This window comes from Scyliorhinus torazame, chromosome 10, assembly GCF_047496885.1.
Source record: "Scyliorhinus torazame isolate Kashiwa2021f chromosome 10, sScyTor2.1, whole genome shotgun sequence".
NCBI classification, from domain to species: domain Eukaryota; kingdom Metazoa; phylum Chordata; class Chondrichthyes; order Carcharhiniformes; family Scyliorhinidae; genus Scyliorhinus; species Scyliorhinus torazame.
The window spans coordinates 22,202,825-22,227,540 of record NC_092716.1 but is presented as its reverse complement, the minus strand read 5'-3'; the positions used below and the strand labels follow the sequence as shown (position 1 = coordinate 22,227,540).

At 48.1% G+C, this 24,716-nt stretch overlaps 1 protein-coding gene across 4 annotated transcripts in view; it reads right to left on the bottom strand.

Moving 5' to 3' along the window:
- Positions 1 to 3,082: 3,082 nt before the first annotated feature.
- LOC140430398 (meckelin-like) overlaps positions 3,083 to 24,716 on the bottom strand; it is a 170,659-nt gene continuing 149,025 nt past the window's right edge. For all 4 annotated transcript variants that reach the window (XM_072517855.1, XM_072517856.1, XM_072517857.1 and 1 more), the window contains 3 exons: positions 12,062 to 12,164; positions 7,481 to 7,623; positions 3,083 to 5,098 (listed from right to left, as the gene is read on the bottom strand). In XM_072517855.1, coding sequence (XP_072373956.1) covers positions 5,018 to 5,098; positions 7,481 to 7,623; positions 12,062 to 12,164 — 327 coding nt within the window. In that variant the 3' untranslated portion in view covers positions 3,083 to 5,017. The remainder of the gene's footprint in view (positions 5,099 to 7,480; positions 7,624 to 12,061; positions 12,165 to 24,716) is intronic.

Genomic DNA, 24,716 nt, shown 5'->3' with positions numbered 1-24,716 from the left:
CCCTGGGGAAAAGCCTCTGACTATCCACTCTGTCTATGCCCCTCATAATTTTGTATACCTCTATCAGGTCGCCCCTCAACCTCCTTCGTTCCAGTGAGAACAAACCGAGTTTATTCAATCGCTCCTCATAGCTTATGCCCTCCATACCAGGCAACATTCTGGTAAATCTCTTCTGCACCCTCTCTACAGCCTCCACATCCTTCTGGTAGTGTGGCGACCAGAATTGAACACTATACTCCAAGTGTGGCCTAACTAAGGTTCTATACAGCTGCAACATGACTTGCCAATTCTTATACTCAATGCCCCGGCCAATGAAGGCAAGCATGCCGTATGCCTTCTTGACTACCTTCTCCACCTGTGTTGCCCCTTTCAATGACCTGTGGACCTGTACTCCTAGATCTCTTTGACTTTCAATACTCTTGAGGGTTCTACCATTCACTGTATATTCCCTACCTGCATTAGCCCTTCCAAAATGCATTACATTTGAACAAATCAGGTGCAAGCAGTTGATTTCACAGTTGTGACACTTTCATCTTCCACGTTGACACTGGGCTTCCAGTCTTAGTATGGTTGTTGAGTTTCACTGTCGGCAGTGCAGTCATTCCAGTTAAAGGTAACATTATTCAGCCGTCCAATCATTTAGAGTAAAGGAAACAGTTGTTAAGTGAAGTATTACCCGGTGCATAACAGCACAACAGCAGACATGGCAGCACGGCGACACAGTGGTTAGCACTGCTGCCTCACAGCGCCAGGGACCCGAGTTCAATTCCGATCTCGGGTGACCGTCAGTGTGGAGGTTACACTTTCTTCCCGTGTCTGCGTGGGTTTCCTCCGGGTGCTCCAGTTTCCTCTCACAGTGCAGGTTAGCTGGATTGGCTGTGCTAAATTTCCCTTGGGTGGGGTTACGGGGTTAGGGTGGGGGATTGGGCCTAGATAGGGTGCTCTTTCAGAGGGTCGGTGCAGATTCGATGGCCGAATAGCCTCCTTCTGCACAGTAGGGATTCTATGATTACTGCACCTTACTCAGCAGTATAGTCCATTCCAGTTAAAGCCATTACAAGAATGTAACCATTCCTCATAAAAATGGAGCAGAGTATGCAGCAGTATAACCTGTTTGTGTGGCAGCACATGTTGGTCAGTACACAGCAGCCCTTGACCAATATTGAACATTAAATTCCCACATGGTTTTGGATCAACCTCTCAGGATGAAATGGATCTCAATATCCCTCTAACAGGAGCTGCTGTCTTTAATGAAGCCTCGGTTGATATTAATTAGTTTAATAAATTTGGCGTCTTCATAAAATAACATAGGCAAACAATGAAAAAAAATCAAACAATGATCCCCAACAGGAAAGTGTGTATTAATGCAGTTGTACCACCAAAAACCTTTCATTAGTTGACGAGATTCGGATGCTAGGGCTAGAATTCTCCAGCCGTTGGGGTTCTGTTGCCGCAGGCAGCGCACCCCCGACCGAGGGGCTGACTTCAATGGGAAATCCCATTGACAAGCGGCGGGAGTAGAGAATCCCACCGCCAATGAAAGGCACGCACTGCCTAGTAACAGGCGTCTCGGGGACCAGGGAATCCAGCTCGTACCGTACCTGTTTCTGAAGTGTGATCGCAGATACCACGGCCTGGATTCTCCGCTCCAAATCCGCCCCGCTACCGCTGCCAATAAGGACGGTGAATTTGGCGCTCAACCAAAACTCCATTCGCTGCAGCGGAAACGGAGAATCCCGCCGGAGTGAACGGATGGAGAACTCCGCCCCACTTGGCAGCTCAGGGGAAGCACAGCAAGTGTTGTCCAATGGGGGTCAGAATGAGTTAATTCCACAGAGAACTATTCTCAAGGACAACTTTCTAATTTTACGGAAAAAAGGACCGTGATATTACGTGAAAACTATTTAATGAGAAATGTGTGATTTGCCTGCGCCTAATGAGTGACACATGTTGGTAAAATTAATAACACATTATTCCCTGCGGTTTTCATTTTATGTAAAAACCCAATCCATGTTCCCGTTTTCCAGTGTGGTATATAATCATCAATTTGCACCCTATTCAGAATCAGTAATCACTATCGCCGAATAAAACAGCAATGAACAGTGTCCTTTTGCGATGAGTAGTATTTTACGCTGAGTACCAATGGGATGGATGATTTATAATCCACTCTGATTCGGCTCATGTTGAATTAGCCAATGAAAAAAACACATTACAAGAAACTACCAACTTGCATTGATAACAGAATCGGGATGTCCCAAAGCGCTCTGCAGCCAATCAATTGTAATCATGATTCTGAAATAGAAAATGCAGCAGGGTGCGCACAGCAAGATTCCACAGACAGCAATGTAATACATGATCACGTAATCTGTTTTTCTTCAATGATGTTGGTTGAGGGATAGATATCAGCCTTAGGAGCCACCCAAGGAGAACTTGTCTTTTCTGCTTTGAAATAGTACCATGGAGTCTTTTATATCCAGAGCTAGGCAGGAGTTCAGTTTTGTGTCCCAACAGAAAGGTGTCACCGCTAATCACGCCCCCAGTACTAACTATTGTCCGTACTGATGTTACCCGAGATTTTGTGCTCTAATCCCTGGAGTGGGAATCGAACCAACCCTCAAACCTCTGACTCTGAGGACAAAAGCCCTGCCCACTGAGCCAAAGATGAGACTTGACTTTTAGCAAGAACTGCTCCACCTTTGATGGGGAGCAGTAATATCCAGGCGGGCCTCACGAGGTTCACACAAGACTGACAGCAGCGAAGTCAGCGAGTTCCCATCAGTCACAGCCTCTGTCACTGAGAGGCGAAGTTATAAAAGCACCTTCGGGTAATCTGAACACGTTTTTGCATATTAACCTGAACTGCACTGTCCGTATGGAGTTTGCACATTTTCCCTGTGTCTGCTCGGGTCTCACCCCCACACCCCAAAGATGTGCAGGGTAGGCGGATTGACCACGCTAAATTGCCCCTCAATTGGAAAAAAATAACAATTGGGTACTCTGAATTAAAAAAAAAAACCTGAACCAGACTGAAAACCAATGCCAAAAATGTTGGTCTGCAGCAACATCGAGACACCACTCGCGATAATTTACGAAAAGTTGTTTATTAGAGAATAAATACAAAATTGTAAAATGCACAGCAAATCTGCTCAAACAATTTTTCTTTAAAGTTTCTCAAAACATATCACTAGTAAAATACCTTAGTTCATATCTGATTACTGATTAAAATAGTGGCCATTGTTTGGACACACTCAACAATAGATATGAATATGAGATTAGAAACTCCAGGGACAAAGCATTTAACAACCTTGCTATATGTTTTCTGGTAACAGAATAAAGTAACAGATAGGCCAAAGACACAATGCACCGAACGGCCATTATTTCACGCTCATTAAAATGTACAAAATATTACCAAGGAGAGCCAGTTTGCCAAGGTGCTGCACCCACAGGGCCATTTTTCTGACCAGCTGGTTGGGTAAAGATGACTACTCACTCACAAGCGCCAGGTAGTCAATTGAGGCAATTAAAGGGCCAATTAAAGCCAATGTTCTGAAGGCAACTTGACATACCAAGTTGGCGTGGAGTGGCTCATGGTGGCCATAGGCCAACCGACACATAGCAGTGGCCACACCTTCGGAATGATATATTGCTCTTAGAGGGAGTGCAACATGGGTTTTACCAGAATACTGGACTCTAATGAATAAATGACACACACTAGTGCAGTCATCCCTGGAATGTCGAAGGTTCAAGGTTGACAGATCAAAATTTTCAAGTTATTAAGGAAAATAGTCCAGGAGAAACTTTCTGCGGGTTGGGATTAGGGGTCACTGTCTGTGCGGAGTCTGCACGTTCTCCCCGTGTTTGCGTGGGTCTCCTCCGGGTGCTCCGGTTTCCTCCCACAGTCCAAAGATGTGCAGGTTAGGTGGATTGGCCATGCTATAGTGTCCAAAAAGGTTAGGTGTGATTACTGGGATGTGGTGGAGGTCTGGGCTTAAATGAGGTGCTCTTTCCAAGGGCTGGTGCAGACTCGATGGGCCGAATGGCCTCCTTCTGCGCTGTAAGTTCCATGATTCTATGACATAGTCTAAAAAGTCAGACTTTTCAGGAGTGAAATTAGGAAACACTTTTACGCATAAAGGACGGTAGAAATTTAGAACTTTCTTCCATGAGCAGCAACTAATGATAGATCAAACTGAGATTGGTAGATTCCTGTTCACCACATTTTGAGACGGCACGGTGGCACCGTGGTTAGCACTGCTGCATCACAGTGCCAGGGACCCGGGTTCAATTCCGGTTTTGGGTCACTGTCTGCGTGTAGTCTGCACGTTCTCCCCGTGTCTGCGTGGGTTTCCTCCGGGTGTTCCAGTTTCCTCCCACAGTCCAAAGATGTGCAGGTGAGGTGGATTGGTCATGATAAAATTGCCCCTTAGTGTCCAAAGGTTAGGTGGGGTTATGGGGTGACAGGAATACGGTGGGGGGAGTGGGCCTAGTTCGGGTGGTCCTCCAGACGGTCAATGTAGACTGGATGGGCCGAATGGCCTCCTTCTGCACCATAGGGATTCTATGATTCTGTGTGTTAAGAAATCTGAGCAAAGGGTATATGGGGTTAGGCCGCAGATTAGCCATGATCTCATTGAATGGCGGAACAGGTTCAAGGGGCCGAATGGCGTACTACTGATCCTATGTTCCCACATGTGTCCTGTATTCACATCGAGTGAACAGTCTCTCCGGTCCAGCCAGGAGATATTGGGAAACTCAGTTCAACCGTTCAGACTCCAAACTGCATTTTCACCGTTTCCCTGACTGATTTTCCCTTCAGCCTCTCTGTATAATCTGACAGCATTGTTTATTCACCGAGGTAGTGGTTTATCCAATGGGCTTTATACCTTGCCGTTTAATTCTCCCTTTGGTAATGAATGCACCAGCTCAATGTTCTCAAAATAAAATGACACTTGTGTGAGCGCAGGTGGGGATTAAAAATGTTCCTATCCGCATAGCCGTCCTCGACAGTGAAGAGGTTCTAGATCAGGAATCTTTCATCTACCAGCGTCTTTGTGGCTAAGTTCCTCCTTGAAATTGCGGTCCGTATTAATTGCAGAATCTGATTTCAGAAGAAACAACACATCTTTGGATTAAAATGGATTTGTAATCAGTTTTGAACAGCTCTATTGGACATTCTGAATTCTCCCTGCGTGTACCTGAACAGGCGCCGGAGTGTGGCGACTAGGGGATTTTCACAATAACTTCATTGCAGTGTTAATGTGAGCCTACTTGTAATAAAGATTAGATTAATGGAACAAGTATTGGCTGTAAATGAAAGACTTGCATTAATATCACCCCTTCCATAACTCCAAAATGTCCCAAAGTTCTTGACAGCTAATGGAGTGCTCCTGGAGAGTTAGTCATTGTTGTAACTGGGAAATGCAGCAGCCAATTTGCGCACAGCAAACCCCCACAAACATCAATGAAGTAATGACCAGGTAATCCATCTTCGTGATGTTGGTCAAGGGATTAACACTGACCGGGGAGAATTTCCCTGCCCACTCTGAAATCTTGCCATAGGATGTTTTGGGAAGGCAGTTCAACCTCTCATCTGACGTACGCCAACTCCAACAGTGCATCGCTCCCTCGGTACTGGGTGTGTCAGTCAAGACTTTGTGAAGGCTCCGGAGTGAGACCTGAACCCACAAACCTTTGACTGAGGGGCAAGCGCCCACAGAAGCAAGGCGGGCACCTTGCAATTGGAGTCTGTGTCAAACGCGCTTGCAGCTGGGGCAACATCCTTTGTGTCTTTTGCTTTGAAACTCCCTCTGTTCGATTCGTTCACTGATGCACCAGATCTGACCTGAAGCTCACAAAAGAGAAACAGGTGTCTGGAGGTTGAAGGTGAGAGGGCAGGTCAATTGCAAGAGGTTGTCTGGCTGTGTTTGGCCTGAGTATGAATGAGAGAAAGTGTTTGCAGAGAAAACGTTAAAAAAAATTATTTCATGTTAAGTCCAGCATTTGTTACCCATCCCTAATTGCCCTTGAACAGAGTGGTTGGTTAGGTCATTTCAGAGGGTGTTTAAGAGTCAACCACATTGCTGTGGGTCTGGAGTCACATGTAGGCCAGACCAGGTAAGGACGGCAGATTTCCTATCCTTAGAGAGCATTAGTGAATCAGGTTGGTTTTAAAGTCAATCAATGAACATCTCATGATCATCATTAGGGTCTAGCTTTATATATTAATTGAATTTAAATTCCGCTTGCTGCCTTGGCGGGATTGGAACCTGTGTCCCCCAGATCTTCAGCCTGGGCCTCTGCATTACTTTACCAGACCACTATGCTCACCATCTTACCTGAAGTATCTCAGTCCTAGAACAGACCCGAGAGATTCGAAACATCTCCAGGACGGCTTGAATGTGGGTTTGCTTCAATAATTCCGGGTACAATCCAAGCCTGGCTTCTGCCATGACATCAGAAGACATTTCTGCAGCAAGGCCAGACATGGGTGGTGAGGGTTTGTGGTGGTGGTGGTGGTGGTGGTGGTGGTGGTGGGGGGTGGGGGGGGGGGGGGGGGGGATATGATTACAGAGCAAGCTAGCAATCAAAATGGTGACTAGAATGGTGGCACCTCCCTCAAAACGGAAGAAACTCAATGTTCAGCTGTTCAGAGCCACCTGGGTTTCGTTTTGAACACCGCAGCTCAGGAAAGGTTGGATTTGGAGTGGGGTGCAGTCGCCAGGATGATACCAAACTTCCGGGGGATTAATTTACGCAGACAGGTTGCACAAACCTGGCTTGTAATCTCTCAAGCAGGGAACTTTGAGGGGTGACGTGATCAAGGTGTTTCAAATGTTTGAAGGATTTGAGAAAGTAGATATGGAAAAAAAAAACATTTCCTTTGGTGAGGGAACTCGAGATCGAGTGGTCATAATCTTAAAATTAGAGCGAAGAGGGAAATTGGGAAGTACAGTTTCAAAGAGGGGGTGGTGGACACTGGGACATTCAAGACTGAGACAGTACTCTTCCCGAACAAAAATCTACACCGTAGGGATCTGGAGCAAAAATGTGAAAATTGAGTTAAGATGGCAGTGTCGTCATGGCCTAACTGAACGACGAAGGGTTGAATGAGCAAACCCTGTCCCTAACATCCTATTTCTCCATCATATTTGAAATGAAACCTCGTGCAAAAAGGTAGAATTATCAGGACCAAAGTGATCACATGGACCAATTTGGAACACCTCAGGGGGTCGGAGAGGAATTTCCCAGATTTTTTCACCCAAGTTTCCCTGGGTTTCTTCTAACTCTCCCCAGAGGTCACATGGTTCCAGGAGTAATGGGGGGTATATATCGTGAGGTGGAATGTCACAATTGTATGGAGTAGACTGGGTGCAGTAGAACATCTTTTTTCCTGTCTATCGTTGGTTGTATGTTTGTAATTCACGGCAGAAAGTTATGATGCTGAAATAAATCTGGATGGTATTCATCAGCTGTCACTTACCTTTTGCACCAGGTAAGTAATGATTGCTGCAAGCACAAAGTCCTGTGCGCCCAGATCAACGACAGCGAATAGGAGCGTATCAAAGAGCAGCAGCACCAGCTCGTGGCCATAATAAAGGACGTTGCTGAAGAGGGTCCGGTCATCTGAAAACAATGAGATTGAAATATAATTGCACCTCGTGTTTTGTTGGCTTGCACTGAGACTTCTACAGCTGAGAAAGTAGAATAGTAAAGCTGTATAAATAGACGTGATCGCAAACTGCACAAGGCATGGACTGCAGTTGAGAATGGGGCAAAGTGAGTCCGTTTCAGTTCAACATGAAGGCCAGTGAATCCGTGCGATAGATTGTCTGGAAAAGGCACTTAGAATTCCAACAGTGCAGAAGGAGGCCATTCGGCATATCAAGTCTGCACGACACTTTGAAAGAGCGCCCTGCCTAGGCCCACTCCCCTGCCCTATCCCCGTAACTCCATAACCCCACCTGAACTGAACATCTTTGGACACTAAGAGGCAATTTAATATATGGCCAATTCACCTGACCTGCACATCTGTGGACTGTGGGAGGAAACCAGAGCACCCGAAGGAAACCCACGCAGACACGGGGAGCAAGTGCAGACTCCGCACAGACAGTCACCCAAAGCCGGAATTGAACCCGGGACCCTGGCGCTGTGAGGCAGCAGTGCTAACCACTGTGTGACCATGCCGCCCCAGAGACAGATAGAAAGGTAAGTTCCTTTTTACAGCACTCAATGCGGTTCAGGAGAAAAAAAGAGTTCACTCCCTACCCCCTTAAAGAATCCTTTGGCCTTCCCTCTGCTAATCATGGTCTCTTTCTCTCTCCCATTGCCAGGACCACCAACCTCTCCCCCAACTGAAAATTCAGTACTACTTGCGTTTCTCTTGAGTTACCATACAGAATTACTTCATGTATTCATCATAAATTCAATGCATTCCACAGCTGAAGCATACTTTTTCTGCAAAATAATAGTTTAGGAAACAACCTGTAATAACCGTCACGTGGCCCACAGGGATCACATTGATTTCCCCATGGGCTTCGTAGAATACGGGTTCCCGTGGTGAGCAGGACTCGTAGCGGGACCTTTAAATTTAGCTCAATCAAAGCAAATTACTGCGGATGCTGGAATCTGAAACCAAAGAGAAAATGCTGGAAAATCTCAGCAGGTCTGGTCGCATCTGTCGGGAGAGAAGAGAGCTAATGTTTCAAGTCCAGATGACCCTTTGTCAAAGCTAAAAGACAGAGAAAATGGCAAATATTTATACTGTGGAGTGAGAATGAAAGATGAGTCATAACCACAGAAACCCAGGGAAACAGGATGTTAATAGCCACAGAATCCACGGGGAAAGAGTGCTAATGGCAGTCCCCAGAGAGAACACAAGGTGTGAAAGATCAAACAGCATGGAAACTAACATCAGAGGGTAAACTGTGACAAATGGAGATGTGGAGGGAGGGGAAGGTGGGAGGGGAAGGTGGAAGCAAAGGGGGGAGAGGGTAAGGAAAGATGGATAAGATTGGGGGGGGGGGGGTCGTTAAATATATATAAAGAAAGACAAGAGAGAAAGAAATGATAAAGGACAATTAAAATGAAATTGGATGAAAACAAATGGGTCGAGGTGGGGTGGAGCTAATCCTCTGAAGTTGTTGAATTCGATGTTCAGGCCGGAAGGCTGTAGCGTGCCTAACCGGAAGATGAGATGTTGCTCCTCCAGTTTGCGTTGCACTTCACTGGAACATTGCAGCAGGCCAAGGACAGACATGTGGGAATGGGAGCAGGGTCTTGTGTTAAAATAGCAAGCAACGGGAAGGTCAGGGTCCTGAATGCACACAGACCGAAGGTGCTCAGCAAAGCGATCACCCAGTCTGCGTTTGGTCTCTCCTATATAGAGCAGACCACACTGGGAGCAGGAATGCAATAGACCAGATTGAAAGAGGTGCAAGTGAAACGCTGCTTAATCTGGAATGAGTGTCTTGGGCCTGGGATGTTAAGCATTGCAGAGGTAAAGGGGCAGGTGTTACACCTTCTGCGATTGCAGGGGAAGGTGCCATGGGTGATGGGAGAGGTACTGGGTATGGTGGAGGAGTGGACTCGATTATCTCGGAGGGAAGGGTGTCTGCGGAATGCTGACAGAGGGAGTGAAGGGACGATGTGTTTGGTGGTGGTATCACGCTGGAGTTGGCGAAAATTTCTCAGAGCACTGTTTCGTTTATTGGGATTCTATTCCGTTTTACTGTATTGTATCTCCCGGGAGGTTACAAGGCTTTAGAGGGAAGGAAGGGAAGCGAGGGATTGAAGTGTTTAGTAATGATTCTCCGGCCATCAGAGTGTGAGGCAAGTTTGATGCAGCCGCAGGTCTTTCCCTGCCTGTCATATTTGTTTGGCTCAACTTTAAAAGGTCAAATGTTGCAGGGCATCACAAAAGTTACCAAAAGTCTCATCCTGCCACTCCTGGTATTAGCCCAGGGCTGGTTTAGCACAGGGCTAAATAGCTGGCTTTTAAAGCAGACCAAGGCCAGCAGCACGGTTCAATCCCCGTACCAGCCTCCCCGAACAGGTGCCGGAATGTGGCGACTAGGGGCTTTTCACAGTAACTTCATTTGAAGCCTACTTGTGACAATAAGCAATTTTCATTTCATTTCAAGTTACAAAGAGGGAGATGAGGCAAATCAGGAAGCAGTAGCAAGGTGGCGTCAAGCCTATTTCTCGCTCAAGGCGTTTCACGGAAAAATCTGACCAGGAATGAGAGTAGGAAAGTGTCCAACGAGGGTTCCATAAAATCCTACAATGCAGAAGGAGGCCATTCGGCTCATCGAGTCTGCACCGACCCTTTGAAAGACCACTCTATCTAGGCCCAATCCCTGGCCATTTTCCTGTGCCACGTGCCATTTTGCAGAATAGAACATTGAACATGTTATACTTCAAAGGTCAGGAGCTGCAAAAAAAAGGTTCCTGATGACAGAACTATTCCACTGAAATCTGAGTTATTGAAACGCAGTTTCAGCAATTAAATGGAAGCTGCTTAATTTCCCAAGCTAATTTTGGCTTTCTTCCCATTGGTGGTGATGGTGTGTTAGAGTTCACTCAGGGGGTCCAAGTTGCTTTGGCATGTTTTCCATTCATCTTATAGTCCGGATCCATGGATTGTGATTGTCGAGGCTCCAACATTCTTTCCATCACATGGCTGACCGGCTCTTACCACCTGCCATTGATGTGTGTTGGAAGGATTTGCAGGTTGAGACTCGACCCGTTTGGTCGCATTATGAATGCTCTGCACCTTCAGGGGCTAGGCCGGCGCCGGCGGAGTTGGCGCCGTGTCAACCGACGTGGAAGGGGCTTGGCGCCACGCCAACCGGCGCGGGTTGGCGTATGCGCGGGAGCGCCAGCGTGTGCTGGCGTCATCCCAGCGCATGCGCAGGGGGGTCCGTCTCCGCACCAGCCATGGCGGAGGTCCACAGCAGTTGGTGCGGAGGGAAAGAGTGCCCCCACGGCACAGGCCCGCCCGCGGATCAGTGGGCCCCGATCGCGGGCCAGGCCACCGTGGGGGCACCCCCCGGGGCCAGATCCCCCCGCGCCCCCGAGGACCCCAGAGGCCGCCCGCAGAGCCAGGTCCCGCTGGTAAGTACCAGGTCTAATTTACGCCGGCGGGATCGGCCTAAAACGGGCGGCCGCTTGGCCCATCGCGGGCCGGAGAATCACCGGGGAGGCCGCTGGCAGCCGCCGACCGGCGCGATTCCCGCCCCCGCGAAAACCCGATGCCGGAGAATTCGGCAGCTAGCGGGGATGGGATTCACGCCGCCCACCGGTGATTCTCTGGCCCGGCGGGGGGTTGGAGAATTCCGCTCAATAGGTAACCTGTGTGTGGAGATCAAAGACATAATAATAATCTTTATTAGTGTAACAAGTAGGGTTACATTAACACTGCAAATGATAGGAAGATCCTATTTCTTAGGGGGCTGGTTTAGCACACTGGTCTAAATCGCTGGCTTTGAAAGCAGACCAAGGCAGGCCAGCAGCACGGTTCAATTCCCGTACCAGCCTCCCCGAACAGGCGCCGGAATGTGGCGACTAGGGGCTTTTCACAGTAACTTCATTTGAAGCCTACTTGTGACAGTAAGCGATTTTCATTTCATTTCATTCATCTACCAAATTCCAGGATGGGAATTCAATCTGGTGCTTCCGGGTCAAAGACTTCCTGACCCCATTGAGGCGTTCTCCAAAACTCTAACGTGGGCACATAAAAGTCACAACATCGAATCAGGCCATTTTAAAATGAAATATGTGATAATCGATGTCAAGAATCTCCATAGACTTTACCAAAATAAAACATGAATAATTCACACAACCTATGACAGCTGTCTTAGGTCAGGCAATGAACTAAATTTAGATTTTGACAGGGTGATGATTAAATTCTCATGAACATATTAAACACACACTGTCCTGGACTGCTTCAGGGAAACTCTTTATCCAAACTCAAAACGTAGCAATGTTGTCTTGTGTTGAATCTGACTAATGCTAAGCTGCACAGTATTAGTCACTGAAATACTGGCAAACGTGCAGCTCTTACCATTGTAGAAGAAACTCCTATCGTCTGATCGTTGAAACTCAAAGTCCAAGATTCTCTCCAGGAAGAGTTTTTCCTTTACCACATAGTCCATGTCTTTGTAAGCCTGTAGGGAGAACATAAATAAATAATCTTTATTGTCACAATGTGGAAATGCTGGCATTGGACTGGGGTGAGCACAGTACGAAGTCTTACAACACCAGGTTAAAGTCCAACAGGTTTGTTTCGATGTAACCAGCTTTCGGAGCGCTGCTCCTTCCTCAGGTGAATGAAGAGGTTTGTTCCAGAAACACATATATAGACAAATTCAAAGATGCCAGACAATGCTAGGAATGCGAGCATTAGCAGGTGATTAAATCTTTACAGATCCAGAGATGGGGTAACCTCAGGTTAAAGAGGAGTGAATTGTGTCAAGCCAGGACAGTTGGTTGGATTTTGCAGGCCAGATGGTGGGGGATGAATGTAATACGACATGAATCCCAGGTCCCGGTTGAGGCCGCACTCATGTGTGCGGGACTTGGCTATAAATTTCTGCTCGGCAATTCTGCATTGTCGCGCGTCCTGAAGGCCGCCTTGGAGAACGCTTACCTGGAGATCAGAGGCTGAATGCCCTTGATTGCTGAAGTGTTCTCCGACTGGAAGGGAACATTCCTGCCTGGTGATTGTCGCGCGATGTCCGGGCTTACATTAACACTGCAATGAAGTTACTGTGAAAAGCCCCTAGTCGCCACATACCAGCACCTGTTCGGGTAAGCTGATACGGGAATTGAACCCGCGCTGCTGGCCTTGTTCTGCATCACAAACCAGCTGTCTAGCCCACTGAGCTATTGCATCAGAGAATGGCACAGTGGTTAGCATTGCTGCCTCACAGCACCAAGGACCTGGGTTCAATTCCAGCCTTGGGTGACTGTGTGGAGTTTGCACTTTCTCCCCGTGTCTGCGTAGGTTTCTTTGAAAGTCCATAAGATGTGCCAGTTAGGTGGATTGGCCATGATCAATGAGAGGGGTTACAGGGATAGGATGGGGGAGTGGGCCTACGTAGAGTGCTCTTTCGGAGGCCGGTTGCAGACTTGATGGGCCGAATGGCCTCTTTCAGTATTTTCGGGACTCTATGGAGAGGATGGTCAGTGTACAAACAGCTGTCTGCAAATGGTTAAGGTTGCAGAGGCTCACATTCTGTGAGTGTCTTCATCACCCCAACAGGACATCCTGAGCAGCTTGGCACCTAACGAATTACTTTTGAAGCCCAGTCACTGTTGTTCTGTCGACAAAGACACCAGCTAGATATTTGCACAGCAAGATCCCACAAACTGCAATCAAATAAACGAGCAGTTAATTGGCATTTGGTGGCATTGGTTGAGGATTGATTAGAATATCAGAAAAGATTATTTCCCTTCAAATGGTGCAAAGGGATCTTTTACATCCACTTTGGTCGACAGTCAAAGCCTCAGTTTAACATCTCATTCAACAATACAGTGCACTGGATTATTGGCCTAGATTATGCGCTCAGGCGAGGCTTGAACCCACAAACTGTTGATTTGAGGGCTGAGAGCAATGCCGGCTAAGCCAATGTAGCAGTAAACAAATTGTGGCATAGATTCCAGTAAGGCAGACAGTCACAACTCTTCTTCGATAGGTTAAAAGCCAAAGAGATGTTTGATAGTGCAGAATTTAAGTATCCCGGAAAAAAGACACATGTCAAAGTTTTTCGTCTTGCACTCATCAGGGCATTCGCAAAAATACCCAAATGTAAAGGGCACAACAATTTACACCTAATGAGGAGAGAGAGATTGCTTCAACTGAACAAAATAGGCGACAACCATTCTCCAGTTCATTCCCCAGGACAATGACTGACCGATCAGAGTCAACCTACTTGGTTCGAATTTAATCAAAGCTTGGCAGTTAACTGCGTTTTGTTGCTAACTTTGCCTTAGTTTAATTGCTCTGTTTTATCACCTTTGCTCTTAAGTCACCAGGTATCTTTATGATACCGCCATGTGGTTCAAGTCCGAGTAATGATCAACAGTCCAATACACCGCTTAGTAAGATTTAAATCAAAACACATTTATTGTACACAGTAATCACTACTCATGTACAACTTCTACGTCTAAGCTACTTCTACAGCTAACAGGCCTATACTTAACTTGGAACTGGCCCACCAGGTCAGGGAAACGAATGGCCTCTCGTTCGGGTTCTGAGCCTGCGGGATTCAAAGTTGCTACAGATTGGTAGCTAGGAGCGCCTATCTCGTAGCGAGCGTTGAAGTAAGACTTACAGTTTTGAGCGGCTGTTGAAGAGTGAAGAGCGAATGAAGAGAGCTGCAAGCGGTGGAAGAGAGCGCCTTGAACTTGGGGCTCAATTCTTATAGTCCCCAGGGGCTTCCCGCCTTTCGGGGCGGACCCTGTACCTGGTTCCAAGTGATTGGACTATGTCCCAATCACTTGGTTCGATTTTCTCCAATGCTGGAGCGGTTCCCTGATCGAAGTGCGGTCCTGAGGTGGTCGTTCACCTCCCTTTGTGTTGGCTTCTGCTGGCGCCGAAGAGTCTGGTTTTGCTTTATGTGTCTAAACGTTGCTCATTGTTCCCGGGGATTGCTCATTAGTATGCAGATGGCTGGAGTTTTGTTATGCTGATGGTTGCTGGTATCGATCTTGTCTGGCCTATCCAGAGGTAAATACACAGTCAACCTGCAGCTGCTCGTTTTTGTCCTGTTGGCTGACTTTCCCATCAGCCTTTGCCATTCACCATTTTAAATCAGAAGTTGGCCATTTTAAGTGGCTACAGTTTCCCTTGGCAACACTTCTCCCAGAGTTCACTTGCCAACCAATCAACACTCTCTTCTCATGAAGTATTAATTGTTGTTCCCATTACAATTGGGAATGTCCTGATGGGTGCAAGATGAAAAGCTTCGGCGTGCCTCTTTTTTTTTTGAGTCATACAAGCCAAACGCTATAAATCATTTTCTATTGCTTTATTTCAACAAATGATGCCTCACAGCCCAACATGTCACTTTGGTGACGAGACAAATAAGTAGATCAATCCAGTAATTGTAAAGTCAGGAGCACAAATACCATTTGGGAAGAATCTCCAAAGGGCTCAATAATTAATGAGAGCGTTTGGATCTTTTTTTGATAGCAAGGCAGCAGAGCACATATCGGGAATTTACCAAACATTTGAAATGAATGGTCAGGACCTCACAGGCATCCTGTACTCCGACCACTAGTTGCTGTGGCTCAGGGATGGCCTTGTTACTACTCAACCCAAGCTTTTAATAGCGATCTCCATCTTTCTCGGTGGGTGAGGAGGGGAGACCACAATGAAGAGGTGAGTTGAATTCTGAGGCAAAGAAGGGAAAAGATCGAGAGCACTGTTCCCACGTAACTCTCGACAATGGTTTTAAGCAACACTGGGAAATAAGATGCAGCAAACCCAGCAAATTAAGAGGAAAAAATAAATTAAATTCACCGAACAAGAGGAAAGAAATATAATGTTAAAACATTTAATTTTAAAAGTGTACAAAATGAGTTCAGATCTGACCTGCTCCTTTAAGAAACAAATCCTGTAGCCGGTTTCTTTGGCGTATTTTACTGTTTAAAAACAGATTTCTATTTTTGCAGATAGGGTTCATCAGCAAACCACACCCAGGGTCGAAGCTGCTGTCAAGTGAAATATTAAAAACATATTTCCTAGTGAGCCCTTTGTTTGACCCTATGAGTGAATCCTTTTATAAGTATATCCCTCCCACTGTGAAGAGCAAGGGTCTCACTGTTGTTGTGAACATTGATAGGCTGGTCCATGAGAAGCTTTCTGAATTAGATTCGTTGCTGTTTTGGATGGGAGACAACAGGACAGCTGTTGTGTTTGAATTCATTTTGATCAGCTATTTAAAAATGTTTCAGACTTTTCTTTTAATTGCCAAAACCATTCCTCACTCTCGGGGGACGATGCTCCCTTTCAGAATCAAACTTTTTGACTTTAGGTTTTTTTTTTGCTTTGTAAAGATAAAGGTTCAAATGGTAGTCTTAATTTTCTCTCGCTAACTTACACCCCTCCAAATCTCTCTCAGTGTCTGCCTCAGTAAGTCGCTGTGAGTTAGCTTCTGAGTGTCGACAAGCAATTTTCTCATGGGGCATGTAGGCCGGGTGGTCATGTGGACTGTGGGGTGATGCGGGTTTGAAAGGGGTCACATGTGGAGAGCGCGGGAGTTCTCCCAGAGCGCAGGCAGAGACACAGCATGTCAGAGCTGTTCAGTGGCTGTTAATAAACTTCTACTGTTAATCCCTGGTCGGCAGTTATTGGAACCCAATACTTCGACAGGACATTTTTAAAAATACACTTCTCGGGATGGGGCTGAGTGTTACGGGGGTGACGGACAGATGGCTCGACCCCCTGAGAAAAGGTTGGTGTGGAGCCGACCTGCTCCGTTGCCAGCCCGTCCCACAACCATAACATGCTGTGTGTGTGTGTGTGGGGGGGGGCACCCATTTCCATCCTTTGAATTTTTTTTTAGATAGCAGGCTGCCCACTACCACCTGAATGCCCATGCCATACTTTTTATGCTGCCTGCACTGAATTAACAGCGTTGATTAACTTGGTAACAAGCCCTATCGACCCTTGATTATCTATTTAAATATGGTGGACTGGGTACCTATTTTGGCACCTGCTCAATCCCCCTCCCCCTTATTGTGGAGGTGAGCTCAGGGATAGAACACAGAACATTACAGCGCAGTACAGGCCCTTCGGCCCTCGATGTTGCACCGACCTGTGAAACCACTCTAAAGCCCATCTACACTATTCCATTATCGTCCATATGTCTATCCAATGACCATTTGAATGCCCTTAGTGTTGGCGAGTCCACTACTGTTGCAGGCAGGGCATTCCACACCCTTACTACTCTCTGAGTAAAGAACCTACCTCTGACATCTGTCCTATACCTATCTCCCCTCAATTTAAAGCTATGTCCCCTCGTACTGGACATCACCATCCGAGGCTAGGATGGCTAGGATGAAGGTGAGGTGGACACCCACCCACCTGAAAACACGCCTGATGGGGGCAGGTGAAATGCAGCTCCATCTATTTATTGCCCTGAAGTGGCACTTCGGAGGGCAGTTAAACGTCAACCACATTGGCGGGGGTATGGTGTTGCATATGGGGCAGTCAGGTAAGGAAGGCAGGTTTCCTCGCCTGAAGGACACAAGTGAGCCAATTGGGATTTTAATGACAGTTTGACAACCTGATGACCACATACAATGACCACACCTGCAGCAAGTGTTGGTTGCTTGAGGAATTTTGGCTCAGAGTTGACAAGCTGCAGTCTGTGTGGATGAGGAAAAGGGCTGTAGGGAGGATGAGCCAGCCAACCACTGCACCGTGGTACCAGAGGCCATTCAAGCGGGGGGGAGTAAAAAGACAAGCGATAATTGTAGGGGATTCTATAATTAGGGAGATTGATAGCATCCTTTGTAAGCTGGACCGAGAGTCCCGCATGCTGTGTTGCCTGCCCGGTACAAGGGTGAGGGACATCTCTGACCGGCTTGAAAGGATATTGAAGTGGGAGGGGGAGGATCCAGTTGTTGTGGTCCACGTTGGGACAAATAACATAGGCAAAACTAGGAAAGAGGACCTGTTTGGGGATTATCAGGCACGAGGAACTAAATTAAAGAACAGGTCCTCAAGAGTTATAATCTCTGGATTACTACCCGAACCACGTACGAATTGGTATAGAGATGAGAAAATTAGGGCGTCTTGACAAATACATGAGTTGGATGGGAATAGAGGGTTGCAGACCCCAGAAGTGTAGATGGTCTTAGGTCTTGGGACTCAGGGTCAAGGGCCGCCCCGAGAGGCGGGAAGCCCCTGGGCCCTATAAATTGAGGGGCCAAGTTCCAAATTCGAACTAAGTAAACAGATAAGAGAGATGGCCATGCAGGCAATGCAACGCCTCATGAACCCCGAAGAATTTGCGGTCGCACCGATCAGCAGCATTAAAGTGGGACAGTGTCCTATTTGGGAAGTGGAAATTCAGATATTTCTACAGGGCAAAGGATGGCCCATGTGGAGCGGTTTCTGTAATAATGACGACTCAGGTCCCGGGAGTATAGGGCATACTTGGTGGGAGAACATGAGTGAAATTCATAAGAAAAGCTTAGCAAAAGCGCGCAAGCCGATGGCAATCATGTCCTGTATGGCACAATTGCGAGGCACAGAGGAGGTCGTCAGGACGCTCCGGAAAGAAATAGAAGGCATACATCGTATGAGTAAAATCGATGTATGCGAGATGGAAAAGGAGAACCTGGAATTGAAACGGCAGTTAGAAGCCAAGGACGAAGAGGTGGCTGACGCCAAACGGGGTCACCAGTCTTGTCTGGCGCATTTAAGCAGTTTTCAATCCCAGTATGAGAAGGCTTATCTGGACACGCATTGTGCAGTCCTAGTTAAGAAAGAGACAGAGAAGCAGGTGGAGACGCTGCAGAAGCAATGTAGTGTTCTCAAGGCAGCCTTGAAAGCGCTCCACGCTGCAACCACGGAACAAAGGCAGAGTACCTTAGACCACGCGAAGTGCCGAAAGCAAATTGCAGACCTGCAATCACTGCTTTCTGTCCAAAAGGGATTCCAAGAAACCTTTGGGGAAAGTTTAGAACAGGAAGACGGCCCTGATTGGGAAGAATTGCAGGAGACAGCACAGAGATATGTTCAGGGAACATGTGCGCAGGGAAAGCCCCAAAGGAGGAAAGCACCCCCACCCCCCACACAGCAGGTAGTTCAGGCTCCGATGAACCCTGTAACAACCCACCGCACAGCCACAGCAGACGAGGCGGAATTCCTATATTCCACCCCCCTCACAGTGACCCAATTACGGGACGCGTGTGCTAAAATCACACCGTTCCTCCCCGCTTCAGACCCACACCATTTCTTTGCCACCGTCAAACACCAGGCGACCTTGTACGGCCTGGATGAGAAAGAGCAGGTAAAGCTCACGGTCCTCAGCTTAGACCCATCGGTCGCAGCAGCCCTTCCCGACCCACAGAATGTAGGAGGAGGCACCCTTGCAGAAATGCACACCGCGATCCTGGATGCGATCGGGTATAACCGGGGCAACCCCGTAGATGGCCTAAATAAGTGCAGACAGAAAAAGTCGGAACACCCCACAGCGATCGCAGGACGCTTGTGGATTCACTTTGAAGCCGTTTTCGGAAACGTAGACCGTGCCCATTTGTCCGCAGACAATATGGCCAAATGGACCCGCACCCTTATCTCCCATGCCACGGAAGCAGGACAGAATGCCTGTAGTAATTATGACCCCTCGGAGGAGGCTCATAATGAGAAGTGGGTGGTCAAAAGATTGTCCCGCATTTGGGAACAGTCGGCTCACAATAAACCCGTCGCTAGAACCCCCGAGGAAAAGCAAGCCGCCGCAGACGTGCAGGCAGTAAGAACCACTCTTCACAACCCCGCCTGGGTAAACGAGGGAAAGAGCAGCCCCCCAGCAAAACCGCAAGAATGCTACAATTGCGGACAGTTGGGACATTTTGCCAAAGAATGCAATGCCCCTAAAAAGCCACAGAGAGCCCAACAGCCAGGCACTCTCAATAAGAAAAAGGCAGAGCCCATACATAGCGTTAGCGCCCAGTCCGATCAGACAGACTTGACCGGAACGGACTGACGGTGTACAGGCTCCCCCAGTTGGGTCTGCGATACCCTTTGGGATAGGTCAGGATGATCCGTAGTCGCAGCAAAAGTTAGGGGACAGCCGATCGAGCTTCTCTGGGACACAGGAGGGGGACGCACCACCTTAAATTCCTCCACCCTTGGTAAGGACACGTGGCCCACTACAGCCACTATCACCCTCAGCGGCTTCACAGGCCACTCACAACAGGGACACATCACAACCCCTGTACCCACCCAAATCGGAACCATTAACACAAAACACCCCTTAGTTTTAGTCGACCTGCCCCAACAGCAGAGCACATTTTGGGGATCGACTTCATGAATTCTCACCACCTCTCTTTCGATCCAGTCAACCAGTGTGTCTGGAAGATGGCGAAATCCGCGAGAGCCCCGCAACGCTCAATATAGGGGACTATATGAAAAAAATTAGCGCAGTAGGCGAGTTTTGGTTCAACCCGACCACGCTTAGCACGGACCGACAGGTTAGGGCAGTCCTGCAAAAAAACAGGGCAGCATTCGCGACCCACAAACACGACTGTGGACGGATGACTGGCTCTGTACGAATAACAGGACCGGACCCTAGACCCCAAAAGCAGTACGGATTCCCCCTAGAAGCAGAGGGAGAAATCCTAAAGGTTATAGAAAGTTTATTAGAGCAGGGCGTCCTAAGATCAGTTGCCTCAACTAATAATGCCCCGATTTGGCCAGTAAGAAAGCCCGACGGATCATGGCGCTTGACCATTGATTATCGGGAACTCAATAAGGTCACCCCCGTAGTAGCCCCCACCGTTGCAACAAGTCCCGAGACCATGCTCAAACAGGGACTCCATGCCCGATATTTCACGGTTTTGGACGTCAGTAATGGATTCTGGTCCATTCCATTGGCAAAGGCGTGCCAGTACAAATTTGCCTTCACTTTCAGAGCGCAGCAGTACACGTGGACATGCCTGCCACAAGGCTTCCACAACTCCCCTCCATTTGCAAATGGACTAGCGAAATGTTCTCGCCCCGAATGTCTGGTACAGTATGTAGACGATCTACTACTGCAGACAGACACAAAGGAAGAGCACATTGAGCTTCTGTCCGAACTCCTGGAATTACTACATTCCATTGGCTGTAAAGTCAACCCCAAAAAGGCCCAGATATTGGAAGAAAAGGTGGTATATTTGGGTACTATCATCACACACGGCAAACGCGAGATCGAGCACAAAATAATTTACTCGATCGCTAAATTGCCCCTTCCCCAAAACGTTTCAGACCTCCGGTCGTTTTTAGGACTGGTTGGCTACTGCCGAAACCACATTGACAGTTTCGCCAGCAAGGCAGCGCCCCTCTCAGACCTCCTAAAGAAAGGAGCCCCCTGGGAGTGGCTTCTGCAGCATACGGATGCTGTGGAATCATTAAAACAGGCACTCATAGCCACCCCCGCACTACAAGTTCCAGACCCGCTTTCCCCTTACGCAATCGAGGGAGCGACCACAGACCGCACCCTTTTAGCCGTGCTCCTGCAGGAACGGCATGACCAGCTAAGTCCGTGGCTTATGCCTCCCGAATTTTAGATGCTGTGGAGCAGGGATTCTCAGCCTGTGAGAGGCACCTGCTCGCAGTTTTCTGGGCAGTCCAGTACTTTTCATACATTACTGGACTGAACCCCATCACCATTTTGACCGAGCACACCACCACCCAACTTTTACTAGACGGACGACTTAAAGACGGTACCATCAGCCAAATCCGCGCTGCGAGGTGGACCCTTCTCTTACAAGGACAGGACATCACAGTCAAACGGACCAAGACTCACACATACTTAGCGGACAATTTATAGTACCCCGGAACCCCCCATGAGTGTGAAATCATCTTGCCCCACCATAATACAGGCCCCTCTATCGCGAAAACACCCCCCAGAAAACTAGCCACTCCATCTCAAAACCCCCCTCACCCGGACACGTGTGATCCCATTAGGATCTATGTCGATGGATCTTCCACAGTCCTGGATGGGCAACGCATAACAGGTTGTGGGATTTATGTGGAGGACGCGCAGGGACGCGCCCTCGAGGAAATCGCATTAAAATTACCCCGACACTTAGGCGCGCAGGCAGCAGAGCTTGCGGCCATCGCTTACATTATAGAGAACCCCGATTCCTTCCCCAGCCCAGCAGACATATATTCAGACAGTCTATACGTTTGTAACAGCCTCACCGAATTTCTACCCCTCTGGGAAACCCCTCCCCTTAGCCCCATTACTCCGCCATATTCTGAAAAAAGCCAAGGACAGGACTTTAGGCATTATAAAAGTCCGCAGCCACCATCGTTCCTCCCCCCTGGAAATGTAAAAACCGACGCGCTGGCTAAGGCAGGATCCAGGCATGGGTACTTTTGGAAGCCCCCCGAAAGCGCACCAGTGAGTGCACCAGTGAGTGCACTTAGGTCACGCAGACTAGGATCGAAGATCTAGTAGAGGCCCAGAAGCAGGATAGCGCTCTCACTGAGATCATGAAAGGGGAGTTTCCAGCCTCATACGAGAGGTACAGAAATACGATAACCACACATGACGGTGTGGTGTTAAAGGATGCCCTTTATGTAGTTCCGAAGCAGGATAGGAACCAATTAATCTGTTTATTCCATGATGGTCATAGACACCAGGGAATCGATCCCACCGCAGCCCACCTCAAACAGCTTTGTTGGTGGCCAAATCTCAAAGAGGATGTATCCCATTACATTGAGAATTGCCTCATCTGCGCACACAACAACCCAGATAGATATGCCAAAAAGGCACAACTCAGCCACACCCGACCCATTAACGGCCCCTGGACTAACCTCCAGATCGATTTTATAGGTCCATTGCCCCCTTGCAAGAATGGCTATAAATATGTTCTGGTGGTCATAGACACTTTTACAAAGTGGGTGGAAGCATTTCCAGCCCGTACCAACACCGCGAAAACCACAGCCAAGATCCTAACCCACCACATCTTTACAAGATGGGGACTCCCCCGCAGTATTGAATCGGACCAAGGTTCTCACTTTACGGGACAGGTCATGCAGAACGTCCTCACGATATTTGGCATAACCCAAAAATTTCACATTGCGTACCACCCACAGTCGAGTGGTATAGTGGAGCGCATGAATCGGACCCTAAAAACCACCCTTAGAAAAATGGTCCAGCAGAACAACACCACTTGGGATTCTGTCCTCCCCTTTGCGCTGATGTTTTTGCGTAACACTGTTTCCACCTCCACAGGTTACACCCCACACACCCTCATGACCGGACGCCGCATGAAAGGGACAGAGTACTTGTTAGGTTTAGACCTGACCAGCCCTGAAGTTACGGCCCTCACACACGAGAAAGCCGTTGAGCAACTAGTTGCGAATGTAAAAACGGCTCAGTTAGCAGCCGCTGTTAAACTGGGCACTAAAAGAAAACAGAGCAAGACATGTTTTGATAAGGCAGTGCATGCTACGGAGTATAATATAGGACAACAAGTGATGTTGTCTGTGTATAACCCCAGCACATTTCTGTCTCCGAAATACTCGGTTCCGATCCGGATAAAGTAAGCCCATCGGTATATAAACTCAAATACCCAAATGGTAAGACTGCGTGGTTTCACATAAACCAGTTAAAGGCTTATGGAGCACAGTCAAACCACGCCCACCACGTCATGCTTGACGCAGCAGACCACACCCCGCCCACAGCCAACGTGACCACACCAACCCCCGCCACGTCCAGCCCAGACACGGACTCGCCCCCGACTCCACCCCCAAAATTTACACTCCGCCCCGGAACGCCCACAGACTGCAGCAGCAGCGACAGCGACCGTGACTCTGGCGATTGCCACAGCACGCCTCCCTACTATCCTGGACCCACACCCAGCGACTCCGAGTTCGACTCCAGTGATCCCTTCCTGATCACTTTCTTAAACAAACCACACCACCGACCACCGAACCATACGGACGACCCCAACTTTGTCCCCACACAACTTGACGAAACCCATTGGCAGCCCGACAACTCCTACAGACTCGTCCGCAACGACGAAAGCAACCCCAACTCACACCACGCAGCCCTCTCAACATTAATTCACTCCAGAGTTTGGCACCCGGGAGAAGGGGACGACCTCGAGTCAGACCCCCAATCCGCCAACCCCTTTGCGACCCTGTTCGCAACAGAGAACTGAGGTGTCCACATGATGCTTTAAAGGAGACACTTGGGGAAAAGTGTTGTCCTTCCTGATGGAGCCTGCAGGATGTTTTATGTTGTTTGTATGTTTTGTTTAAGTGTTGTTCGTCCGACAGGAGAATTTTCTCACCGTCACACACACATTCACCTGAAACCTTTTAGCTCTTTCCAACGGACATCCACCGCGGCCAGACGCTTGTTCAGTGGTACCAACTTGTCCACAGATACCACAATGGTACCAACTTGTCCACAAATACTTGGTCAACAGACCAGACGCCTGTTCAGTGGAATTAGCTTGTCTGCAGACACTTTAGCTGATACCTGTTCGGGTACCAGACGCCCGTTCTGATTCGAGGGTAGAAGCACAGCACCAAACGCTCGTTCAGAGGAACTAGCTTTTCAGCTGGTACTGGTTCGAGTGCCAGATGCCCAATCTGATTTGACGGTAGAATCACAGCAGCAACCCCACCACGATGACTACATTTTTGCCCGTTCTTGACGGTTGCTCAGACAGTGGAGAAACGGTGTGAGACCCGCCCTGCCTGGGGACCCCCCCGTTGTTCAAACACGCTCAGGTAGGGGACATACGGTATTGGTAGCCGTCCTACCCGGGGACTCCATCCAAATCTTACCCGTCGCGGCCCATACGCACCTCATTCGACCTTTTCCTTTCAAAACAGTTCATTTATTTTGGCGACCTTTGGGTTGCTGCCAAATGCTATTTACATCCAGGAACATCTGGATGATAAACTTAGCACTGGTCCACCATTGGGAAGTGTGCCGTGTCCTAACATTTGTTTTGAGAAAAAAAAAATGAGGGAG